At 43.9% G+C, this 19,373-nt stretch overlaps 1 protein-coding gene across 1 annotated transcript in view; it reads left to right on the top strand.

The window, feature by feature from the left end:
* SNRNP200 (small nuclear ribonucleoprotein U5 subunit 200) overlaps positions 1-19,373 on the top strand; it is an 87,571-nt gene that overhangs the window by 9,437 nt on the left and 58,761 nt on the right. The window contains exons 2-8 of the mRNA XM_068274847.1: positions 4,323-4,486; positions 6,149-6,320; positions 11,895-12,087; positions 12,954-13,009; positions 13,084-13,182; positions 13,275-13,427; positions 14,952-15,051. Of these exons, the coding sequence (XP_068130948.1) occupies positions 4,323-4,486; positions 6,149-6,320; positions 11,895-12,087; positions 12,954-13,009; positions 13,084-13,182; positions 13,275-13,427; positions 14,952-15,051 (937 nt within the window). The remainder of the gene's footprint in view (positions 1-4,322; positions 4,487-6,148; positions 6,321-11,894; positions 12,088-12,953; positions 13,010-13,083; positions 13,183-13,274; positions 13,428-14,951; positions 15,052-19,373) is intronic.

Here is a 19,373-nt window from a genome sequence, read left to right as displayed (position 1 = left end):
AGTTCTGAAGTTTAAATCCCCATCAATTAGAACTCCCAGGCTACGCACATGATCAGAGCTGCGTAGATATTAGCCTCCTATTCCCAGTGGTGAAGACTGCAAGTTAAGTTGTTTTGTTATCATGCTCTGCCCTCCAATCAGAAGGACTTCAGTTTTGTCTGCATTTAGTTTCAGCCAGTTGTCATTCATCCATTGCTGTAGTTCACGTAAGCAGGCGTTTATAGTTAGAGTTGGGTCTGTCACACCAGGCTTGAAGGAAAGATATAGTTGGGTGTCGTCTGCATAGCAGTGGTATGTCAGGCCATGTTTTTGGATTAGTTTTCCCAATGGTAGCATGTAAATCGTGAAAAGCAGGGGAGAGAGGATTGAGCCCTGGGGCACCCCATACTTAAGTGTTACAGGGGTGGACAGGAAGGGCCCCATAGACACTTTGTGGGTTCTGCCACTCAAGAAGGATTGGAACCACTGAAGTACTATGCCATCAATGCCGCAGTATTCCTGTAGCCTGTTTATCAAGATGTCATGGTCAACTGTGTCAAAGGCTGCAGAAAGGTCTAGCAGTATGAGGATCGAGCACTCTCCTCTGTCTCTTGCCATGAGCAGGTGGTTGCATATTTGGATGAGGGCAGTTTCAGTGCTGTGGTGTTTCCTGAAGCCAGACTGGAATGGGTCATAGCTGTTATTTTGTAGGATTCTGGCTTCTAGCTGGAGGTATACAGCTTTTTCAATTAGCTTGCCCAGAAAGGGGAGGTTAGAGACAGGTCTGTAGCTGGTCATTGCATCTGGGTCCAGGGAGGGTTTTTTGAGGAGAGGCCTGATGATTGCTTCCTTCAGTAAAGCAGGAAATATCCCTGATTGTAAGGAACAGTTAACAATTTTGAGGAATACCGGTACGAACAGGTCGGGGCAGTTCAACATGAACTGTGTTGGGCCAGGATCCAGGTCACAGGTAGTTAGGCGGACGTGAAGGAGGATGCTTGATGTGACTTCTTCATCAATTTCTTTGAAGTTTGACCAAGGTGTTACGTTGTCTCTGCTAGTGGTCTTCGGCGCTATATTAGGCTCAGATGCTGTAAGTTGGATGGCGGACCTTATAGCGGAGACTTTGTCTGTGAAGAAATGGGCAAATTGGTCACAGAGGTCCTTTGAAGACTCGATATTAAGTTTTTGACATGCTGGGTTGCAGAGTTTTTCCACTGTGCGGAACAGTTGGGCTGGTTTGTTAACTGCATTTGCAATCTCTTGTGATAGAAAGGATGATTTTTTTCCTGTGATTACCTTTTGGTAGCTCTTCAAGTGGAAGATTAAGGCATGTTTGTCTTCTGGGGACTGAGATTTGCGCCACAGCCTCTCAAGTTTTCGGCCTTGTCTTTTCAGCTCTTTTATAGCGTTATCAAACCACTGTGCATGATGGTGTGGAGTAAGATATTTGGTGCGCAGAGGAGCAATGGTCTCAAAGGTGGAGGACACACATTTGTTGTATTTAAACACCAGAGTATCAGGGTCCAAGCTGGAGTCAGTCAATTCATCAAAGCTAAGGTTATCTCGGATATGTTGAGGTGTTAGCCCTTTTAAGCGGCGATATTTTACTTGGGACCTGTTGGTGAGAAAGTCAGTGATCCACAGGCGTAGACTAGAGTGAACACCAAGTGCAGCTAGGTCTTCTTGAAGTATGCGTGGACAGATGGTATTGAAAGCCGAGCTAAAGTCTAGGAGAAGGATTCTGACATAAGTGTTTGGCCTGTCGAGGTGGTCATTGATGAGCTCCATGCAGATATTGATTGCGTCATCGGTAGACCTGTTTGCTCTGTAGGCGAACTGGAAGGGGTCGAGTAGGGGCGAGGTGGAGAGCTTGAGGTAGGCTAGGACCACCCGCTCCAGGGTTTTCATAATGACAGACGTCAGGGCCACAGGCCTGAAATTGTTGAGGTCCGCGACCCCCTGCTTTTTTGGAACAGGTACGGTGGTTGACAACTTGAAGCAGGTGGGAACCTTGCTTTACTGCAGTGACTTGAAGATGTCGCAGAGGGTAGGAGCAAGTTGTTGGGCACAGGTTTTCAGGCAGGCTGGAGATACGCCGTCGGGGCCGGAGGCTTTCCTGGCGTTTAGCGTTGATAGGAGTCGCAGGACGTCGGCCTCGCTCACTGCCAACTGGTTCGAGATGTTGCTCACAGGGCCTAGGGCGGGGGTGGTCGGTACCAGACGCCCTTCCCGTGCCTGGTTCTCAAACCTGCAGTAGAAACTGCTAAGTTCTTATGCAAGTTTTAGGCTGGGTGCTGCATGTTTAGGTTGGGGCTTGTAATTAGTGACAGCCTTCAGCCCCTTCCATACAGCCCTAGAGTCCATAGATCGCAGGTGTTGTTCCATTTTTTCAGCGTACTCCTTTTTGGCTGCCCTCAGCTCCCGGTTGAGGTCATTTCTCGCTCTCCTGTAGTCCTCCTGGTTGCCGGACTTGTGTGCAGCTTCCTTGCTTTTCCGCAGTCGGCGAAGCTTGTTAGTGAACCATGGCTTGTTGTTCGGGTACACCTTGAACGATTTTGTTGGTACGCAAGAGTCCTCGCAGAAACTGATGTATGAAGCGACGTTATCTGCCCATTCATCCAGGTCTGGCGTTTCTAGGGACTTCCAGTCCGTGCAATCAAAGCAGGCTTGCAGTTTCAGCTTGGCCTCGTCAGACCACACTTTGACGGACTTGATTGTCGGATTAGCTGATTCCAGGCGCCTCTTGTAGGTGGGAATAAGGTGGATGAGGCAGTGGTCCGAGGAGCCGAGAGCCGCCCATGGGACCGCCTTGTAAGCAGCCTTCAGGGCTGTGTAACAGTGGTCAAGAGTGTTCTGGCCTCTGGTAGGGCAGGCTACATGTTGGTTATAGCGTGGCATCTCCTGTCGGAGGTTGGCCCTGTTGAAGTCCCCAGCGATGATGAACAGAGAGTCCGGGAGGGATGTCTCCCACTGCGAGATGGTCTCATTAAGGGCTAGCAGAGCAGATTTGACATCGGCATCCGGAGGGATGTATACTCCGGCAAGGACATACGAGGAGAACTCGCGCGGCGAGTATGGCGGCCTACAGTTAATTATTAGGAGTTCCAGGTCTGGGGAGCATTTCTTGTCAAGAACTGACGGGGGGGGGGGGGGGGCACCATGAGGAGCTGATGTAGAAGCAGATGCCTCCCCCTCTTTTCTTCCCGGAAAGGACAGGGTCTCGGTCTGCTCGGATGAGGTTGTAGTCCGGGAGAAGGAGGGCGCTCTCGGGGATGTCCTCATGTAACCATGTTTCTGTGAAGCAGAGGGCTGGAGTGTTTCTGCTGAGGTCCTTCCTGTCGCAGAGTAGGTGCAGTTCATCCAGTTTGTTGGGGAGGGATTGGACATTGCCTAGGAGGACTGAGGGGATGGCTGAACGAATTCCCTTCTTTCTCAGCCTCACGCGGGCCCCTGCACGGCATCCTCTCCGCCGCCGGCCTGCTTGTGGTCTCAGAGCGGGATCTAGGACTTGCCGGATGTGGTCCCAGACCTGGTTGGATAGGAGCATGGCTTCAGGGGGCGAGGGGCCACGTGGCACCCAGTCTAGGAGCTGCTCTCTGGTGAAGGTCGTGCGTATGGTGGGGGGCGACGTGGGTGGGCCACGACCGCAGGCGTGAGGAGTGGACGGATGCCAGCGTGGAGTGATGGAACATAGCATACTGGAGCTACAGGCTTGTTTCCCTGAGTGTATGTAGCACACTCCTGCAGGTCGGTCAGACAGGAGGCAAGAGGCAGATTAGTGGAGCACATGTCGCGTACACAGTTCAGCCCCAGGATGTCCTCCTTTCAAATATCCTGCCTTCGGGACTTCTCGGCAGACTTAGGCTAGGGAACAGGTTGAATGACACACACTCAATCTGTTCCCTAGCCAGAATCGATTATGAATTGATCATTTTGATATGTTGAGGTCCATGTTCAAATATGCTAGAAGAACTGACCCACACATGGCCACCTGAACGCTCAGCCGATGTTTCTTGAATGGCAGCAGGCCTAGTGGTGACCACAGATGGTCATTGAGATGCAAATCATTTTCTCTTGCATTCAAAATTGGACCAATTAAAATAACTTTTCTTTTGAATCTGATTGTGCCAGGAAAAAGCTGCATACAGTTTACATGAAATCGGAATGCAGTGCATAATGATTTGCATCTCGTTGCCCATCTCTGTGGGTGACACATTGATGGATAGGGATTTTGTGAGAGTCAGGAAGGTAGATGATGGTTCTTGATTGAGTGTAGACATTTGCTTGTGTGTATCATATATTTTTTATAGTAATATTTGACTTTTTTTTCCCTTATACAGAACTCTAACCTTGTACTTCAAGCTGATCGCTCGCTGATAGACAGAACCCGCAGAGATGAGCCCACTGGAGAGGTCCTATCATTGGTGGGAAAGCTGGAGGGAACCCGTATGGGTGATAAGGCTCAGAAGACCAAACCGGCAATGCAGGATGAGAGACGGGCCAAGTGAGTACCATTAACCTCCCTGGCAGTATGATTACTTCCAGATTTTGTTTAAATGCGGTGCCGTTTTTTCACAAGCTTTTAGACCCAAAAAATCATATCGCTAGTTTGATCTACGGCAGCCCTGCTCATTACACACCTCCCATGGATCCAGCTAGAGGTTATCGCTCTGAGCTGCGGATTTCCAGCCCAAGCCTGACTTGGGGTTACCGCTAAGGAGGTTTTTAAAGTGGATCTGAACTCAGAACTTCCTCTCTGCTCTAAAAGATAAGCAACAACATAATAACCAAGAAAAACATTTCTTTGTTACAGTTGACACAAATCTCGCAGTAAATCTGCCGTGTCTGCTTTTATGGGAGCGGTCATAGGGTTAACATCCTGCGTTTACAAATTAGCTGCTTTGCATGGGCAGCCAACTGACACAGCTGAGAGATCAAATTACACTAGTGATTTGTCACAGATGAGGTGACGTTGGGCAGGCTCTGTAAATACATACAGGGAGCATTTCTGGTTTCCTTCTGGCCTGTGCAAGAGTTCTGGTCCACTTTAACCAGACAAAGAAAAGGAATTAAATAAGTTCTAGACTTGGACAGATGTCTTTTTATAACCACGCTATGTAACTGCATGTAACCACACTATGTAATAAAATAGTTTTATTTAGTATTTATATAGTGTCAATGTCTTCCACAGCTCTGTACAGGGTATATAGTTTTGTCCATTAACTGTCCCTCAGGGGGTCATACAAGAATGATGGGCAATCAAACTAAGTTTACAAGACCTTCATTTGTGACGTGGACTGTATTACAGTAACATGTCCCTAGGGGGAAATGTTCTTCAGGGACTCTAAGGCAGGCATAGGCAAATTTGGCCCTCCAGCTGTTAAGGAACTACAAATCCCACAATGCATTTGCCTTTATGAGTCATGACTGTGGCTGTCAGACTCCTGCGATGCATTTTTGGATTTGTAGTTCCTCAACAGCTGGAGGGCCAAGTTTGCCCATGCCTGCTCTAAGGTCTCGTTCGCATTGTTTTTTTTTTTTTTTGTTGTTGCAAATTTTTTTTTTTTTTTATTCCCGGCGTTTCGTTTTTATGAAAAGCTCTTCTTTTTTTAATTCACTCTCTGATGGAAGTGAACTTTTTGACCCGGAAAAGAATAAATATGATGTATTTATTCTTTAAAATGCAATTGCCACACAACGCGATTTTGTGAGCGTTTAGCGCTCTTCCTATACCTCCAATTAAGGCAGAATCGGCTCAAAATGGTACAGGCACCGCTTTGCCGACCGCAAAGCGAGCGCAACGCGCTGGTATAAACCTTCTCTTAGAGATTCATTGCACAAAGTGTTTTGGGTACGATTTTGAAAATCGCTTGTGCTTGAAAAATGACAAAAACGTCCCTTGTGTAAACAAGCCCTCAGACCTTGACTGTGGTCGTTAATACTTGTTGCACTACGATTGGCATTGATTTTTGCTAAATGCAGTTTAGCTTTTTTTTTTTTTTTTTTTTTTTTTTTTTTTTTAAGTTTTCTCAGTGTTTTGAAAGAGTTGAAATACATTTTCTGAACCTGATAAATGCTGTGCTATGTTAAATATGGAATTGCTAATGTTTTATCAATACAATGGCAGAAAACATGTTTACAAAATCTTTTCTTTTTTTATTAACAGGAGACGAAAGCGAGATGAAGACAGACATGACATAAACAAGATGAAGGGCTTCACCCTCTTATCAGAGGGCATTGATGAAATGGTGGGCATTATTTACAAACCCAAAACTAAAGAGACTCGGGAGACCTATGAAGTTCTGCTCAGCTTCATCCAGGCTGCTCTGGGTGATCAGGTATGTTTGTGGCTGTTTTGCAGTTTTTGCTTTTTTTCTGTATATAAATGCAGATAGGCTGAATTTTTGACACCCAGATTTTGGGTGTTAAATGGGGGAGACTGCAGCGGATATATGGGGGTCTACCATATGCTGAGTACACCGCAGAGCATGCTGTAGAAGATATAGCTATCTATCCTTACTCCAACTTGCATCATCTCATCTCCCCTGCAGCTTCTAAACTTGCTGTTAGAGCTCCAGACTCACTGTGGTCACATGATGGTGAGCCTGGAGCTCCAGTGGCCAGTTCAAAAGCTGCACGGGACACTAGTGGAATCAAGTTGGTGTGCATACAGGTGACTATCTTGCTTTTAGCCTATTTTTAGGCCAAAAGTGCAGGGAGGTTGGTGTATGCCTGCAAAGGCTTATCTGCACATGTGTATAATATTTTACTAAGCCTTTTGGTTAAACGCTCATTCAGAAGCAAGGATTGGTTTGTAAGTCTCTGGTGGGCTGAAATCACTTTGTATATGCTAAAACAGGAAGCAGAAGCAAGACTTGATCACAGGCTCACAACTAGCCAATCAGACTAAAGGTGGCCATTGTTTCCGATCACAACAGTAATCGATCGGTCATGGCTATTAACAGCCATATTTCTGCTAGCCAATCCTCCCAGATCGATGGGATCAATCCGTTTTCAGATTGATTCCATTGATCTGATTGGAGAAGCTAGCGGGACTTTGACCATTAATGGGCATGACCGATCAATTCTGATTTCTGCTGTGATCGGAAATGATGGATCGTCCGCAGAATTGGGCACCTTTTGATGTATTTATGTGAAATTTGATCACCTTGGACAAAATTACTAGTAATTTATTGGCCAGGATAGCCAGTAGACTGCTGAGTGATTCACCATTTTGAAAGGGTGGTCCAGCATCATCAAGCAAATGGTGAACGGCCTAATGGTAGGTAGTGTTGATTTTACAGAGTAGCTACCTACGTACTCGGTGACTGCGGGAGAGGGGGGTTAACATACTCCTGTACCCATCTGATCCGATACGTCGTACGTTGCTTTTCAGGTCGCACTCCACATCACTCCCACACTTCCTCCTTCAACCCGGAAGCATAGGAGTGACTTGGAACGCGACTTGTGACGTATCTGATCAGATGGCTGCATGGGTATGTTAACACCCCCCCCCACCTCCCTTGGTCACAGCTGTCTCGAGTACATAGCTACTCGGTAAAATCAACACTAGTGGTAGATGATTGCGTAGTATTGTAATATATCTGGTGTACATTGCTATTGGGGCAGTGGTTTTATTAATTCTTTTAGCTGAAGTAGGTCAAAATGCTACAGCCCAGTCTCTGACTGGGGTCAAGTATATACAGTGGTGTGAAAAACTATTTGCCCCCTTCCTGATTTCTTATTCTTTTGCATGTTTGTCACACTTAAATGTTTCTGCTCATCAAAAACCGTTAACTATTAGTCAAAGATAACCTAATTGAACACAAAATGCAGTTTTAAATGATGGTTTTTATTATTTAGTGAGAAAAAAAAACTCCAAATCTACATGGCCCTGTGTGAAAAAGTGATTGCCCCCCCTTGTTAAAAAATAACTTAAAGGTGGTTTATTACACCTGAGTTCAATTTCTGTAGTCACCCCCAGGCCTGATTACTGCCACACCTGTTTCAATCAAGAAATCACTTAAAGAGAATCTGTATTGTTAAAATCACACAAAAGTAAACATACCAGTGTGTTAGGGGACTTCTCCTATTACCCTCTGACACAATTTCGCCGCTCCTCGCCGCATTAAAAGTGGTTAAAAACAGTTTTAAAAAGTTTGTTTATAAACAAACAAAATGGCCACCAAAACAGGAAGTAGGTTGATGTACAGTATGTCCACACATAGAAAATACATCCATACACAAGCAGGCTGTATACAGCCTTCCTTTTTAATCTCAAGAGATCATTTGTGTGTTTCTTTCCCCCTGCAGCTATCTTCCACTGAAGTTTCAGGCTGCTCTTTTCTTCCTGCAAACAGCTTTGCCCTTGTCTGTAATTCCTCAGTATGTGAAAGCCCAGCCAGCTCAGAGGACAATTTATCCAGCTTGTAAAAGATAAGAGAGAAGAGAGAAGCTGCTCTAATCCTAAATAACACACATGCAGTGTGCATAAAAGGGCCTGGAAGGGGGAGTTCATAGCAGAACCACAACACTGAAGAACTTGGCAGCCTTCCAGACACAGGCTGACAAGTCTGACAAGAGAGAGATAAGTTGATTTATTACAGAGATAGTGATAGTATAAAGTGCTGCAGTAAGCCAGAACACATTAGAATAGCTTTTTGAACTTGTAGGATGATAAAAAACAGGATACAATTTTTGTTACGGAGTCTCTTTAAATAGGAGCTATCTGACACAGAGAAGTAGACCAAAAGCACCTCAAAAGCTAGACATCATGCCAAGATCCAAAGAAATTCAGGAACAAATGAGAACAAAAGTACTGTAATTGAAATCCATCAGTCTGGTAAAGGTTATAAAGCCATTTCTAAAGCTTTGGGACTCCAGCAAACCACAGTGAGAGCCATTATCCACAAATGGCAAACGCATGGAACAGTGATGAACCTTCCCAGGAGTGGCCGGCCGACCAAAATTACCCCAAGAGTGCAGAGAAAGCTCATCCGAGAGGCCACAAAAGACCCCAGGACAACATCCAAAGAACTGCAGGACTCACTTGCCTCAATTAAGGTCAGTGTTCACGACTCCACCATAAGAAAGAGACTGGACAAAAACGGCCTGCATGGAAGATATCCAAGGCGCAAACCACTTTTAAGCAAAAAGAACATTAAGGCTCGTCTCAATTTTGCTAAAAAAACATCTCAATGATTGCCAAGACTTTTGGGAAAATACCTTGTGGACCGACGAGACAAAAGTTGAACATTTTGGAAGGTGCGTGTCCCGTTACATCTGGCGTAGAAGTAACACAGCATTTCAGCAAAAGAACATCATACCAACAGTAAAATATGTATCCATGGTAGAAGAAGAAAAGTAGATCCGGCACCAATCTGCTGCTTCGGTAGAATTTTTAATCCAACAGGTACAGTAAGGTTAATAAAGGAAGATACAAAAAGCAGGCCGTCTTTTTGTATCTTCCTTTATTAACCTTACTGCACCTGTTGGATTAAAAATTCTCCCGAAGCAGCAGATTGGTGCCGGATCTACTTTTCTTCTTCTACCCTGGATACATATCTGTTTTATTGTGAGCACAGTCTGCTCGGGAACTTAATCCAACTGCATAATTCCAGCAGCATTGAGTGCCAGTCATCTTTGCATCCTCTGGTTGAAGCAACAGTAAAATATGGTGGTGGTAGTGTGATGGTCTGGGGTTGTTTTGCTGCTTCAGGACCTGGAAGGCTTGCTGTGATAGATGGAACCATGAATTCTACTGTCTGCCAAAAAATCCTGAAGGAGAATGTCCGGCCATCTGTTCGTCAACTCAAGCTGAAGCGATCTTGGGTGCTGCAGCAGGACAATGACCCAAAACACACTAGCAAATTCACCTCTGAATGGCTGAAGAAAAACAAAATGAAGACTTTGGAGTGGCCTAGTCAAAGCCCTGACCTGAATCCTATTGAGATGTTGTGGCATGACCTTAAAAAGGCAGTTCATGCTAGAAAACCCTCAAATAAAGCTGAATTACAACAATTCTGCAAAGATGAGTGGGCCAAAATTCCTCCAGAGCGCTGTAAAAGACTTGTTGCAAGTTATCGCAAACACTTGATTGCAGTTATTGCTGCTAAGTATGGCCCAACCAGTTATTAGGTTCAGGGGGCAATTTCTTTTTCACACAGGGCCATGTAGGTTTTGAGTTTTTTTCTCACTAAATAATAAAAACCATCATTTAAAACTGCATTTTGTGTTCAATTATGTTATCTTTAACTAATGGTTAACGGTTTTTGATGAGCAGAAACATTTAAGTGTGACAAACGTGCAAAAGAATAAGAAATCAAAAGGGGGCTAATAGTTTTTCACACCACTGTAGCTCCAGTGCAGTGTTCTCCCCAGAGCCTTTCAGCTGGGCGGAGCGCCCACCTGACCCTGCCCTCCCGCCCGGCTGCCGTTTGCCCTGGTCTGTGGCAGAATTACTGTACTTTCTCCTCTTGAATCATTACAGCGAGCAGAGCAGCAGCTGTGTCTGTGCAGCCAGCTCGCTGTCATTCAGGGAGATATCTCCGCCCTCTTCCCCAGCTCCCTTCGTAGTGTAGAGGGGCGGGGAAAGCTCCTGTGAAGTTACACGCAGGACAGATAAACTTACACCGCGGGATGCCTGGCTCAGTTCATTCCACCGGCAAGTCTCCTGTCATAATGGGGGAGGGGGGCTGTCTCGAAGCCGTTGCTGTGTGGTAAATGCTTTTTATATGCAGATAGCATTAGATTAGCTTCACACACTTGTACAGTACTGTCCTCACTAACTGAGGACTAACTGTCCTCACTAACTGTGGAGAGGAGAGCTGTAACATCGCAGATTTCTGCTGAGAGATTATAAAAAGGTGGCATTTCTGACCTTATTTCTAGAAAATAAAAAAGCAGTTTAGCTGTAATCTTAGCTAAACTTGGAAAATACTTGTGGTTATTGCAGTCTAAACTTTAGAGCACTTTATTCAGCAGCCTCCATGATTGTCCCTCTTAAAGTAAGTGCGTGTGTGCGTGAGTGTGGTGTGCATGTGTGAGAGAGCACGCTGTGTGTGTGTTTATGGTGTGTGTGTTTTATCCTGGGCTGTCCATAATCCAGTAGTACCTAGCATATCCCCCCCCCCCCCCCCCCCCCCCCCAGGCAACCAGTGGTGTGATTCCGCACCCTGGGCTCGATTCAAAAAAGTGTGGTAACTGCTCTCAGAGCAGCTATCACGTGATCTGCCGGCGCCAAGGTTTGCGCACGTACACCACTACTCCGCATGGTAAAGGAAGGTTTGCATGAAACACGCAGCCGATCGCGCACAAACCTTCCTTTATCATGGGGAGTAATGGAGTACGCGCGCAAACCTCGTTGCGCCGGCAGATCACGTGATAGCTGCTCTGAGAGTAGTTATCACACTTGTGTATCAACCCCCCCAGTGTGACCCTACCCACCCGGCTACTTTTTCATGCCACCCGGCTGAAAAAATATTCTGGGGAGAACACTGCAGTGCTTTGACTAAAGTCTATTTATGCTAACTATATGCGTGGTTTTAGATATGTGATTCATACACTAATATGGCCAAAACATCAACAGGACAGCTGCGTAATTTAGCATTGTATAAAATGAGATTAGACCTGGAAGAGCCCGTATCTGGTCAGGTTTGACTACTTGACCTGTTAGTCTGCTCTGCCACTTGTACAAGTTATAGATGTTCAGGTGAATGTATTAGGGCACAAAACTCTCTAAATGTACAGTCTGTTAGGCAGTAGGCTGCACGTTATATACCAGGGAAGAAGTTGTAGCTAAAACATCAGAAAGTTAAGAAATTGATAGATTTTGTGATTCCAGAATTCTAGTGAAAGCCTGGGAAGTGATCTTATTTTTGACGCACTATACATCACTTTCTTTATCTTCCTAGCCTCGGGATATCCTTTGCGGTGCAGCAGATGAGGTATTGGCCGTACTAAAGAATGACAAGCTGCGAGATAAAGATAGGAGAAGAGAAACAGAACAGCTGCTGGGGCAGACTGACGACACACGTTACCATGTGCTGGTCAATTTGGGCAAAAAAATCACAGATTATGGAGGGGACAAAGAAATCCAAAATATGGGTGAGTATTAGTGTATTTATATTGCACTGACATCTGTACAGACATGTTACTAACCATCCCTCAGGAGGAGCTCAGTCTAATCCATGTCCGTCATTTGTCCCTGCCATAGTCGAAGACCAGTTTTGGAGGTGCAGGGAACCATTTAACTTTATCCAGTATGTTTTTCATAAGCTTAGTTGCAATTTACTGCAGGAAGTTCATAGAAAATAAAGAGCCTCTTGATCTGACTGGCTCTATTAAGCATGCATACAGGCATCTAGCAACACTATACTATAGGTTTAAGACATTTTCTAACTGCAATGGTTGGATTTAACAAAAATGTTTCAAATAATTACATGCCACTGGATTTAAAGGGAACCTGAAGTGAGAGGAGTTTTGGTTTTTTTGTTTGTTTTTTTAAATTAAAAATCCATATCCTTTTTCAGTTTATGTTCCCTTTAATTCTGCAGTAATGTTTAAAGTCTGTGTAGTGTACATATTTATCTTGAAAGCGGAATTAATGACCCTTAGAACTTCCCTGCACTAAAACCCGTAGTATTCTATCTTCTCCCTGGCAGACAACAGGCTTTTAACTTCTATTTACTTTTCAGGAAAACATACTGAATTTGACAAGCTCTTGCATACTTAACAACTTAGGTTTTTTTTTTGTTTTGTTCCCTCCCCCCCCCCCCCCCCCAAGTCTTGCTGTACTGGAAAACATAATGGGACATTAGATAATTTCTTAGCAGGTAGCAGGGCTAATACTATGTTTATCTCATCATATCCCATGTCACTTCAGGTATGCTTTAAGCTGTCTAGCTGGTTTGTTTTTTCTTTCTCAGAAAATAACTCTCTAAAAATTGTAACCTGTTCTGTTTCGTGCGCAGATGATAATATAGATGAGACATACGGTGTCAACGTGCAGTTTGAGTCTGATGAGGAGGTGAGTGATATACAAATACGTTATACTCCTGTTAATGTTAGAATCGGCTTCTGCATGACTGTTGTGTCTTACAGGTAGGGGATGAGGATGTGTATGGAGAGGTGAGAGACGAGGCCTCCGATGATGACGTGGATGGAGATGAAGCGGTTGTACACGGGACACTCTCAGCGAATGTATGTAACTAAAAATGTGTTTTAATATTGAATTTGAACAATGCTTCCTGATATTTGCAGCTTTACTGAACCTTTCCTCCCTCCACTCACAGCTGGCATCTTCTGGAGAGCTGATGAGTGCCAAAAAGAAGGATCTTCACCCCCGAGACATCGATGCTTTCTGGCTACAGAGGCAGCTCAGCAGATTCTATGATGATGCCATCGTGTCGCAGAAGAAAGCTGACGAGGTTCTAGAAATATTAAAGGTTTGTAGCTGCCTGTGTGTAATATGTCAAACCTCTCCTTAAAGAGAATCAGTACTGTTAAAATCTTACATAAATATAAGTACCAGCCTGTTTGAAGTCTTCTCCTAGCCCACTCTGTGACATTTTTGCTGCTCCTGCTGCTTTCCTGGTGATAAAATCAGTGTTTTATTCATTGTTTTTGTAAACAATGAAGATGGCTGTCAAACAGGAAATACATCATCAGAGCAGGTGCCTTTTGCAGAGGCTCCTCTCAAACATGACTTCACGGCTGTAATATTTCTCTCACTTGTTGCCTTGGCTGCTTGTCTGGCCTTTGAACTGATCTTTCTGCACTCACAGCTGTTCACAAGGTCACAGACAGGCTGGCTGTGAGCAGAGACGCTGGCTGTGACTCATACACACAGCACGCACACAGAGACTGCAGGGGGCGTGGGGGAGGTGTGCATAACTTCTCTCTATCACAGCACATTCCTCTCTGGGCTGAAAAGGCTTGATAAAGGAAAGATTAGATATAATACAGAGACAGTGAAACTAGAAAAGGCTGCAGTAAGCCAGACCACATTAGAACAGGTATAGGAACTTATAAGGATAGAAGGAATAAGGCTGAAAATGTTTTTACAGAGTCCCTTTAATGTCCCAGAACTGCTAACAAGTTGGTGTCAAAAGATGAGAAAACGGTGCAGTATGTAAATGCTGTATTCGACTCCTTTGATAACCATAGTAGCAGATTATGCTGTGGTTAGAAAAAGTTTGGCTTAATTTCATAGCTAAAATATAAAGTAAAATACCTTGTACATGCTACAGGTACTTATTGGTGCCTTTATATTTACAGTGCTTTGTAACTTTTTATTGAAAGAGGCACCGTAGAGCTGTATAGTAGAATGTAGTAAATTATTCAGGATACTCACTTTTACATTACTTATCTCGGTTCTAGCATCAGAAACACTTCTTATAGCTAAATATTGCTGTATATTGGTATGCAGGCCTGCCCTCCCAGGGATGTTACAGCCTAGGTTCTTTACATAGGCAGAAAAGATGGGCTGACGAGTACTAACTCGTTATTCAAATGAGGCTTAATTGCCGCAGGTATGAGGCTGGATTGTAAGGGGTTATTTACCCATAATGCCGCAGTCCTGCCTGCGCTGCAAACAGCTTGCACGCGTCTTATTGGATGCGTTGCAAGCCTCACCACCGCGCACTTCCTTCTTCCGGCTTGAAGGAGAAAGTGAAAGTAGTGAGGCTTGCAACGCGACCAATAGGACGAGTGCAAGCTGTTTGAAGCGCAGGCAGGATGGCGGCATTATGGGTAAATAACCCCTTATCATCCAGCTGCACACCTGCGGTAAATAAGCCTCATATGAATCACTAGTTAGCACTCGTGATTACTCGTGAGCCCACTACTAATATACAGAGTTCACCTCCCTGAGGATTCTGGGAGACTCTCAGTAAACAAATTTCACAGCTGCATCTGCCGGCTCTAAGCGATGTTGTTTTTTTTTTTGTTTGGTTTTTTTTTGTCTTTAGACTGCAGGAGATGATCGTGAGTGTGAAAACCAGTTGGTGTTGCTGCTTGGTTTCAACACCTTTGACTTCATCAAAATATTGAGGCAGCATCGTATGATGAGTAAGTAGCTCTCTATGAAATCCTAAAATAAAATGGAACAAAAAAGAATTACAGGTTATTGCTTTCATGTGAAAGAAACCTAATGCATCCTCGATAAACTGTTGGTGTACTGGGGGGGGGGGGGGGGAGAGAAACCCATGTTATAAGCATGTAAAGGGCTTTACATTTATAAAAGGACATTGGATTCCAATAGCAATTAGATTGTGATATTCTTTGAGGGACAGCTAGTGATATGCATTACTGTATAGTGTTATATATAAATTTTATTATAAATTCTCAATTGTTGTATTTTAAAGAGAACCAAAAGTGAAAAAATATGCATTTGACAGTCTGTAATGTAAGGCTCTGTGTTAATGACAGGTGAGCTCTGTGCTCCGGTCAGGGATGTTTGCCTCATCTGCAAAAATGTCCCTGTGATCACTATTGGGGGCTTTGGTCCTTGAAGGGTAACAGAGGTGATGTGTGACATGAGATAGATATGTGTATGTAGAGTGCCTAGCACACAAATAACTATGCTGTGTTCCTTTTTTTCTTTCTCTGCCTGAAAGAGTTAAACATCAGGTGTGTAAGCGGCAGTTCCTGTCTGGACTGGGTCAGACTACAGTGTGACCCTTACTGAAGAGAAATTACAACTATAAAACGCTTTTCTAACAGATTATGGCTTCTGAGAGCGGGAAATAGATAAAAAAGGGTCAATAGTTCATAGATTTTAGCTCTGACATACTTAAATGAATGTGTGAGCAAAAACAATAAAGCAGTAAAAACTTAAAAAGTCGATTTTAAATATAAAACTGTGGAAGTCAATTTTAGAAGGATAGATGCAATTGTTTCATTAATTTTTCACCTCGGGTGTCCTTTAAAGCAGTAGGATCAGCCATACTATTCTAGGAAAAAAAACACATAAGTAGATAAATACTGGATCTACTTATATAACACATGTATTGTACTGTCCACGTTTTGATTTCAGTGAATTTTACATAGTAAATGAAGAATATTCTGTTCCTGGTGGGGGTCATGTCTTTTGCCCACAACTGAGGCTAAATCCTGATGTCATTCTTCCCTTAAAGTGGATCCGAGATGAACTTTTACTCATTGCATAATTGTGTTCCTTTCCTATTATTTATAGGGCATTCCTCAAGCCAAATACTTTTTTGTTTTTGTTTTAATACTCTAATTCCTTATAAACTAAACAAGCCACACCCACAGGTTTTCAGAGAGCCAAGGCACTTTCAGACAGTAGCAAGGGCTCATGGGAGCTAAGTCTGGGCAGCAGGAGGAGGGGGAGGTTTTACTAGCCAGAGATTTCAGAGGCAGATGGGAGGAGGAGGGGAATTAGGTTTTTTTTGCTCAAGATGCAGATAAGCCTGCCTCTGTGTAATGTTTACAAACATGGCTGCTGTCATTGTATCACAGGAAGAAATAATCATATTCTTTTAAAGCTGTTTTCAGCTAGATTTGCTGTGAAAACTATCTGAACTTTAGATAAGATAGATAGACAAGTTACTAGTTATAGTAAGTTTTTCATCTCGGATCCACTTTAACTTTTTTTTTTTTTATTTTCTCCTCCAATCGCTGAGTCACCTCAGCCTTGTTTGTAAACACAAGTGAGCAGGGGATCATGTTTCAGATACGCAGCTGGCAGGGAAATAAAGGGAAGAGTGGAATATATTATAGATAAAAAGAACCCCCCAGCATGCATTGGTTTGGCACTGACTACTAAAGGGCCAGTGCTCCTTAAAGAGAATCGTTAGGGGACATCTCCTATTACCCTCTGACACAATTTCGCCGCTCCTCGCCGCATTAAAAGTGGTTAAAACCGTTTTAAAAAGTTTGTTTATAAACAAACAAAATGGCCACCAAAACAGGAAGTAGGTTGATGTACAGTATGTCCACACATAGACAATACATCCATACACAAGCAGGCTGTATACAGCCTTCCTTTTGAATCTCAAGAGATCATTTGTGTGTTTCTTTTCCCCTGTTCTCATGCACTGAAGTTTCAGGCTGCTTGTTTCTTCCTGCAAACAGCTTTGCCCTTGTCTGTAATTCTTCAGTATGTGAAAGCCCAGCCAGCTCAGAGGACGATTTATCCAGCTTGTAAAAGATAAGAGAGAAGCGAGAAGCTGCTCTAATCCTAAATAACACACAGGCAGTGTGCATAGAGGGGCCTGGAAGGGGAGTTCATAGCAGAACCACAACACTGAAGAACTTGGCAGCCTTCCAGACACAGGCCGACAAGTCTGACAGGGGAAAGATACATTGATTTATTACAGATATAGTGATAGCAGAAAGTGCTGCAGTAAGCCAGAACACTTTAGAATAGCTTTTTGAACTTGTAGGATGATAAAAAACAGGATGCAATTTTTGTTACGGAGTCTCTTTAAAGGGAAGGTCCAAGCAAAAAAAAAAAATGAGTTTCACTTACCTGGGGCTTCTACCAGCCCCATGCAGCCATCCTGTGCCCTCGTAGTCACTCACTGCTGCTCCAGTCCCCCGCTGGGAGCTTTCTGACCTCGGAGGTCAGGGCCGAATTGCGTACATTTTTACACATTCCCGCTAGTGCAGGAACATTAACGCATACATTTTTACGTGTTAGTGGTGCAACGCGTAAATTTTTGTTCCTGCACTAGCTGGAATGCGTAAAAATGTATGCAATGTGGCCCTGACCTCTGAGGTCAGAAAGCTGCCAGCGGGGGACTGGAGCAGCAGTGAGTGACTACAAGGGCACAGGATGGCTACATGAGGCTGGTAGAAGCCCCAGGTAAGTAAAACTCATTTTTTTTTTTTTGCTTGAACCTTCCCTTTAAAGTGAACCTCCGGACTAAAAATCTACTCAGCAGCACTGAAAAGGCTTGGTGTTTCTTTAACAGTTTCACAGCATCAGAACTTTGTTTCTCTTATCCAAGCCTCATTTTTAGCTGCACAGAAGAAAACTGCCAGGGCTTTTTTCCCCTGATGCTGTGCAAAGCATGATGGGATTTCTGATGATGTTGCTCTCGTTCTGCTGTTTTGGTGAAAAATTTTTTTTCTTTACATTATGAATTTAACATTTGAAGCCTAGCGTGTGCAGCTGGGAGGGGTGATCAGGACACAGGACAGTTGGAACTGTGTCTCCTGCTCCTTGTCACCTCCTTTCAACCAAAAAGATGGCTGCCCCCATGACAAAGATGGCAGCCCCCATGAATCACAAACATTTGCCTGTTCTTTTAAAACAGGGTGGGTAAAAAATTATATTACCCATCTATCCTAATTAACATAACTAATGTAACTTAATGACAGTATGTTTGTTTAGGCTGAAGTTCCCCTTTAAAGAGAATCTGTACTCTAAATTTTTTACAGCAAAAAGCATACCATTCTATTCATTATGTTCTCCTGGGCCCCTCTGTGCTGTTTCTGCCACTCTCTGCTGCAAACCTGGCTTGTAATTGCCAGTTTTAGACAGTGTTTACAAACAAACTAACCAGCTTGTGATAGGCTAACATAAGCAGAGTGTGTGAGTTATACAGAGCCTGCAGGGGGCCTGGAGGGGGTGTGTATAGCTTCTACCAATCGCAAGCAGCCCTGCACATTCCACACATTCCAGCCTTAAGGCCCATACACACGTCGGATTTTTGCGACCGACCCGTCGTTTGAACGTTCCGTCGTTTGCACGGCAAATCCGGCGTGTGTACAGACTATCGTTCGGGTTATAAGACTGGTTTTCAGCGATCCGCCGGGCGGATCGCTGAAAATCAGTCTTATCACCCGAACGATAGTCTGTACACACGCCGGATTTGACGTAACGAACGACGGAACGTTCAAACGACTGGTCGTTCGCAAAAATCCGACGTGTGTATGGGCCTTTAGCTCGACTGTGCCGACATAAGAAAACAGATTAGATTATATAACAGAGATAACACAGCCACTGTGCAATTAGGAAAAGCTGCAGTAAGCCAGAGCACATTAGAACAAGCAAAGGATCTTATGGGATAGAAGAACTAAGGCTGAAAATGTTGTTACAGAGTCTCTAAGTATGTGATAACACCAAATTATCACAGCAGAAAAACTTTTGCAAGTTTTGAATGCAGGACTAGCACTTTTTTTACTTAATACACTCAGACCAGTTACTGTTGAAATTTGATTTTTATGGTGACAATCCCGCTTTAAAGTACACCCCGAATTTAGAGGGATAACTGTGCCTCAGAGGAGCTCACAATCTAATCCCTGCTTTAGTCAGTCATTGTCTTGTGTTACTGTTCCTACTGTAGTCTAAAACAGCTACTTGCTGTAGATGGAGCTACGTGCTGAATTACATTTTTAAATGCTTCCAACTTTGCCACTGT

Source organism: Hyperolius riggenbachi, chromosome 3 (assembly GCF_040937935.1).
Source record: "Hyperolius riggenbachi isolate aHypRig1 chromosome 3, aHypRig1.pri, whole genome shotgun sequence".
Lineage (NCBI taxonomy): Eukaryota > Metazoa > Chordata > Amphibia > Anura > Hyperoliidae > Hyperolius > Hyperolius riggenbachi.
This window is presented reverse-complemented; position numbering and strand designations above follow the sequence as displayed.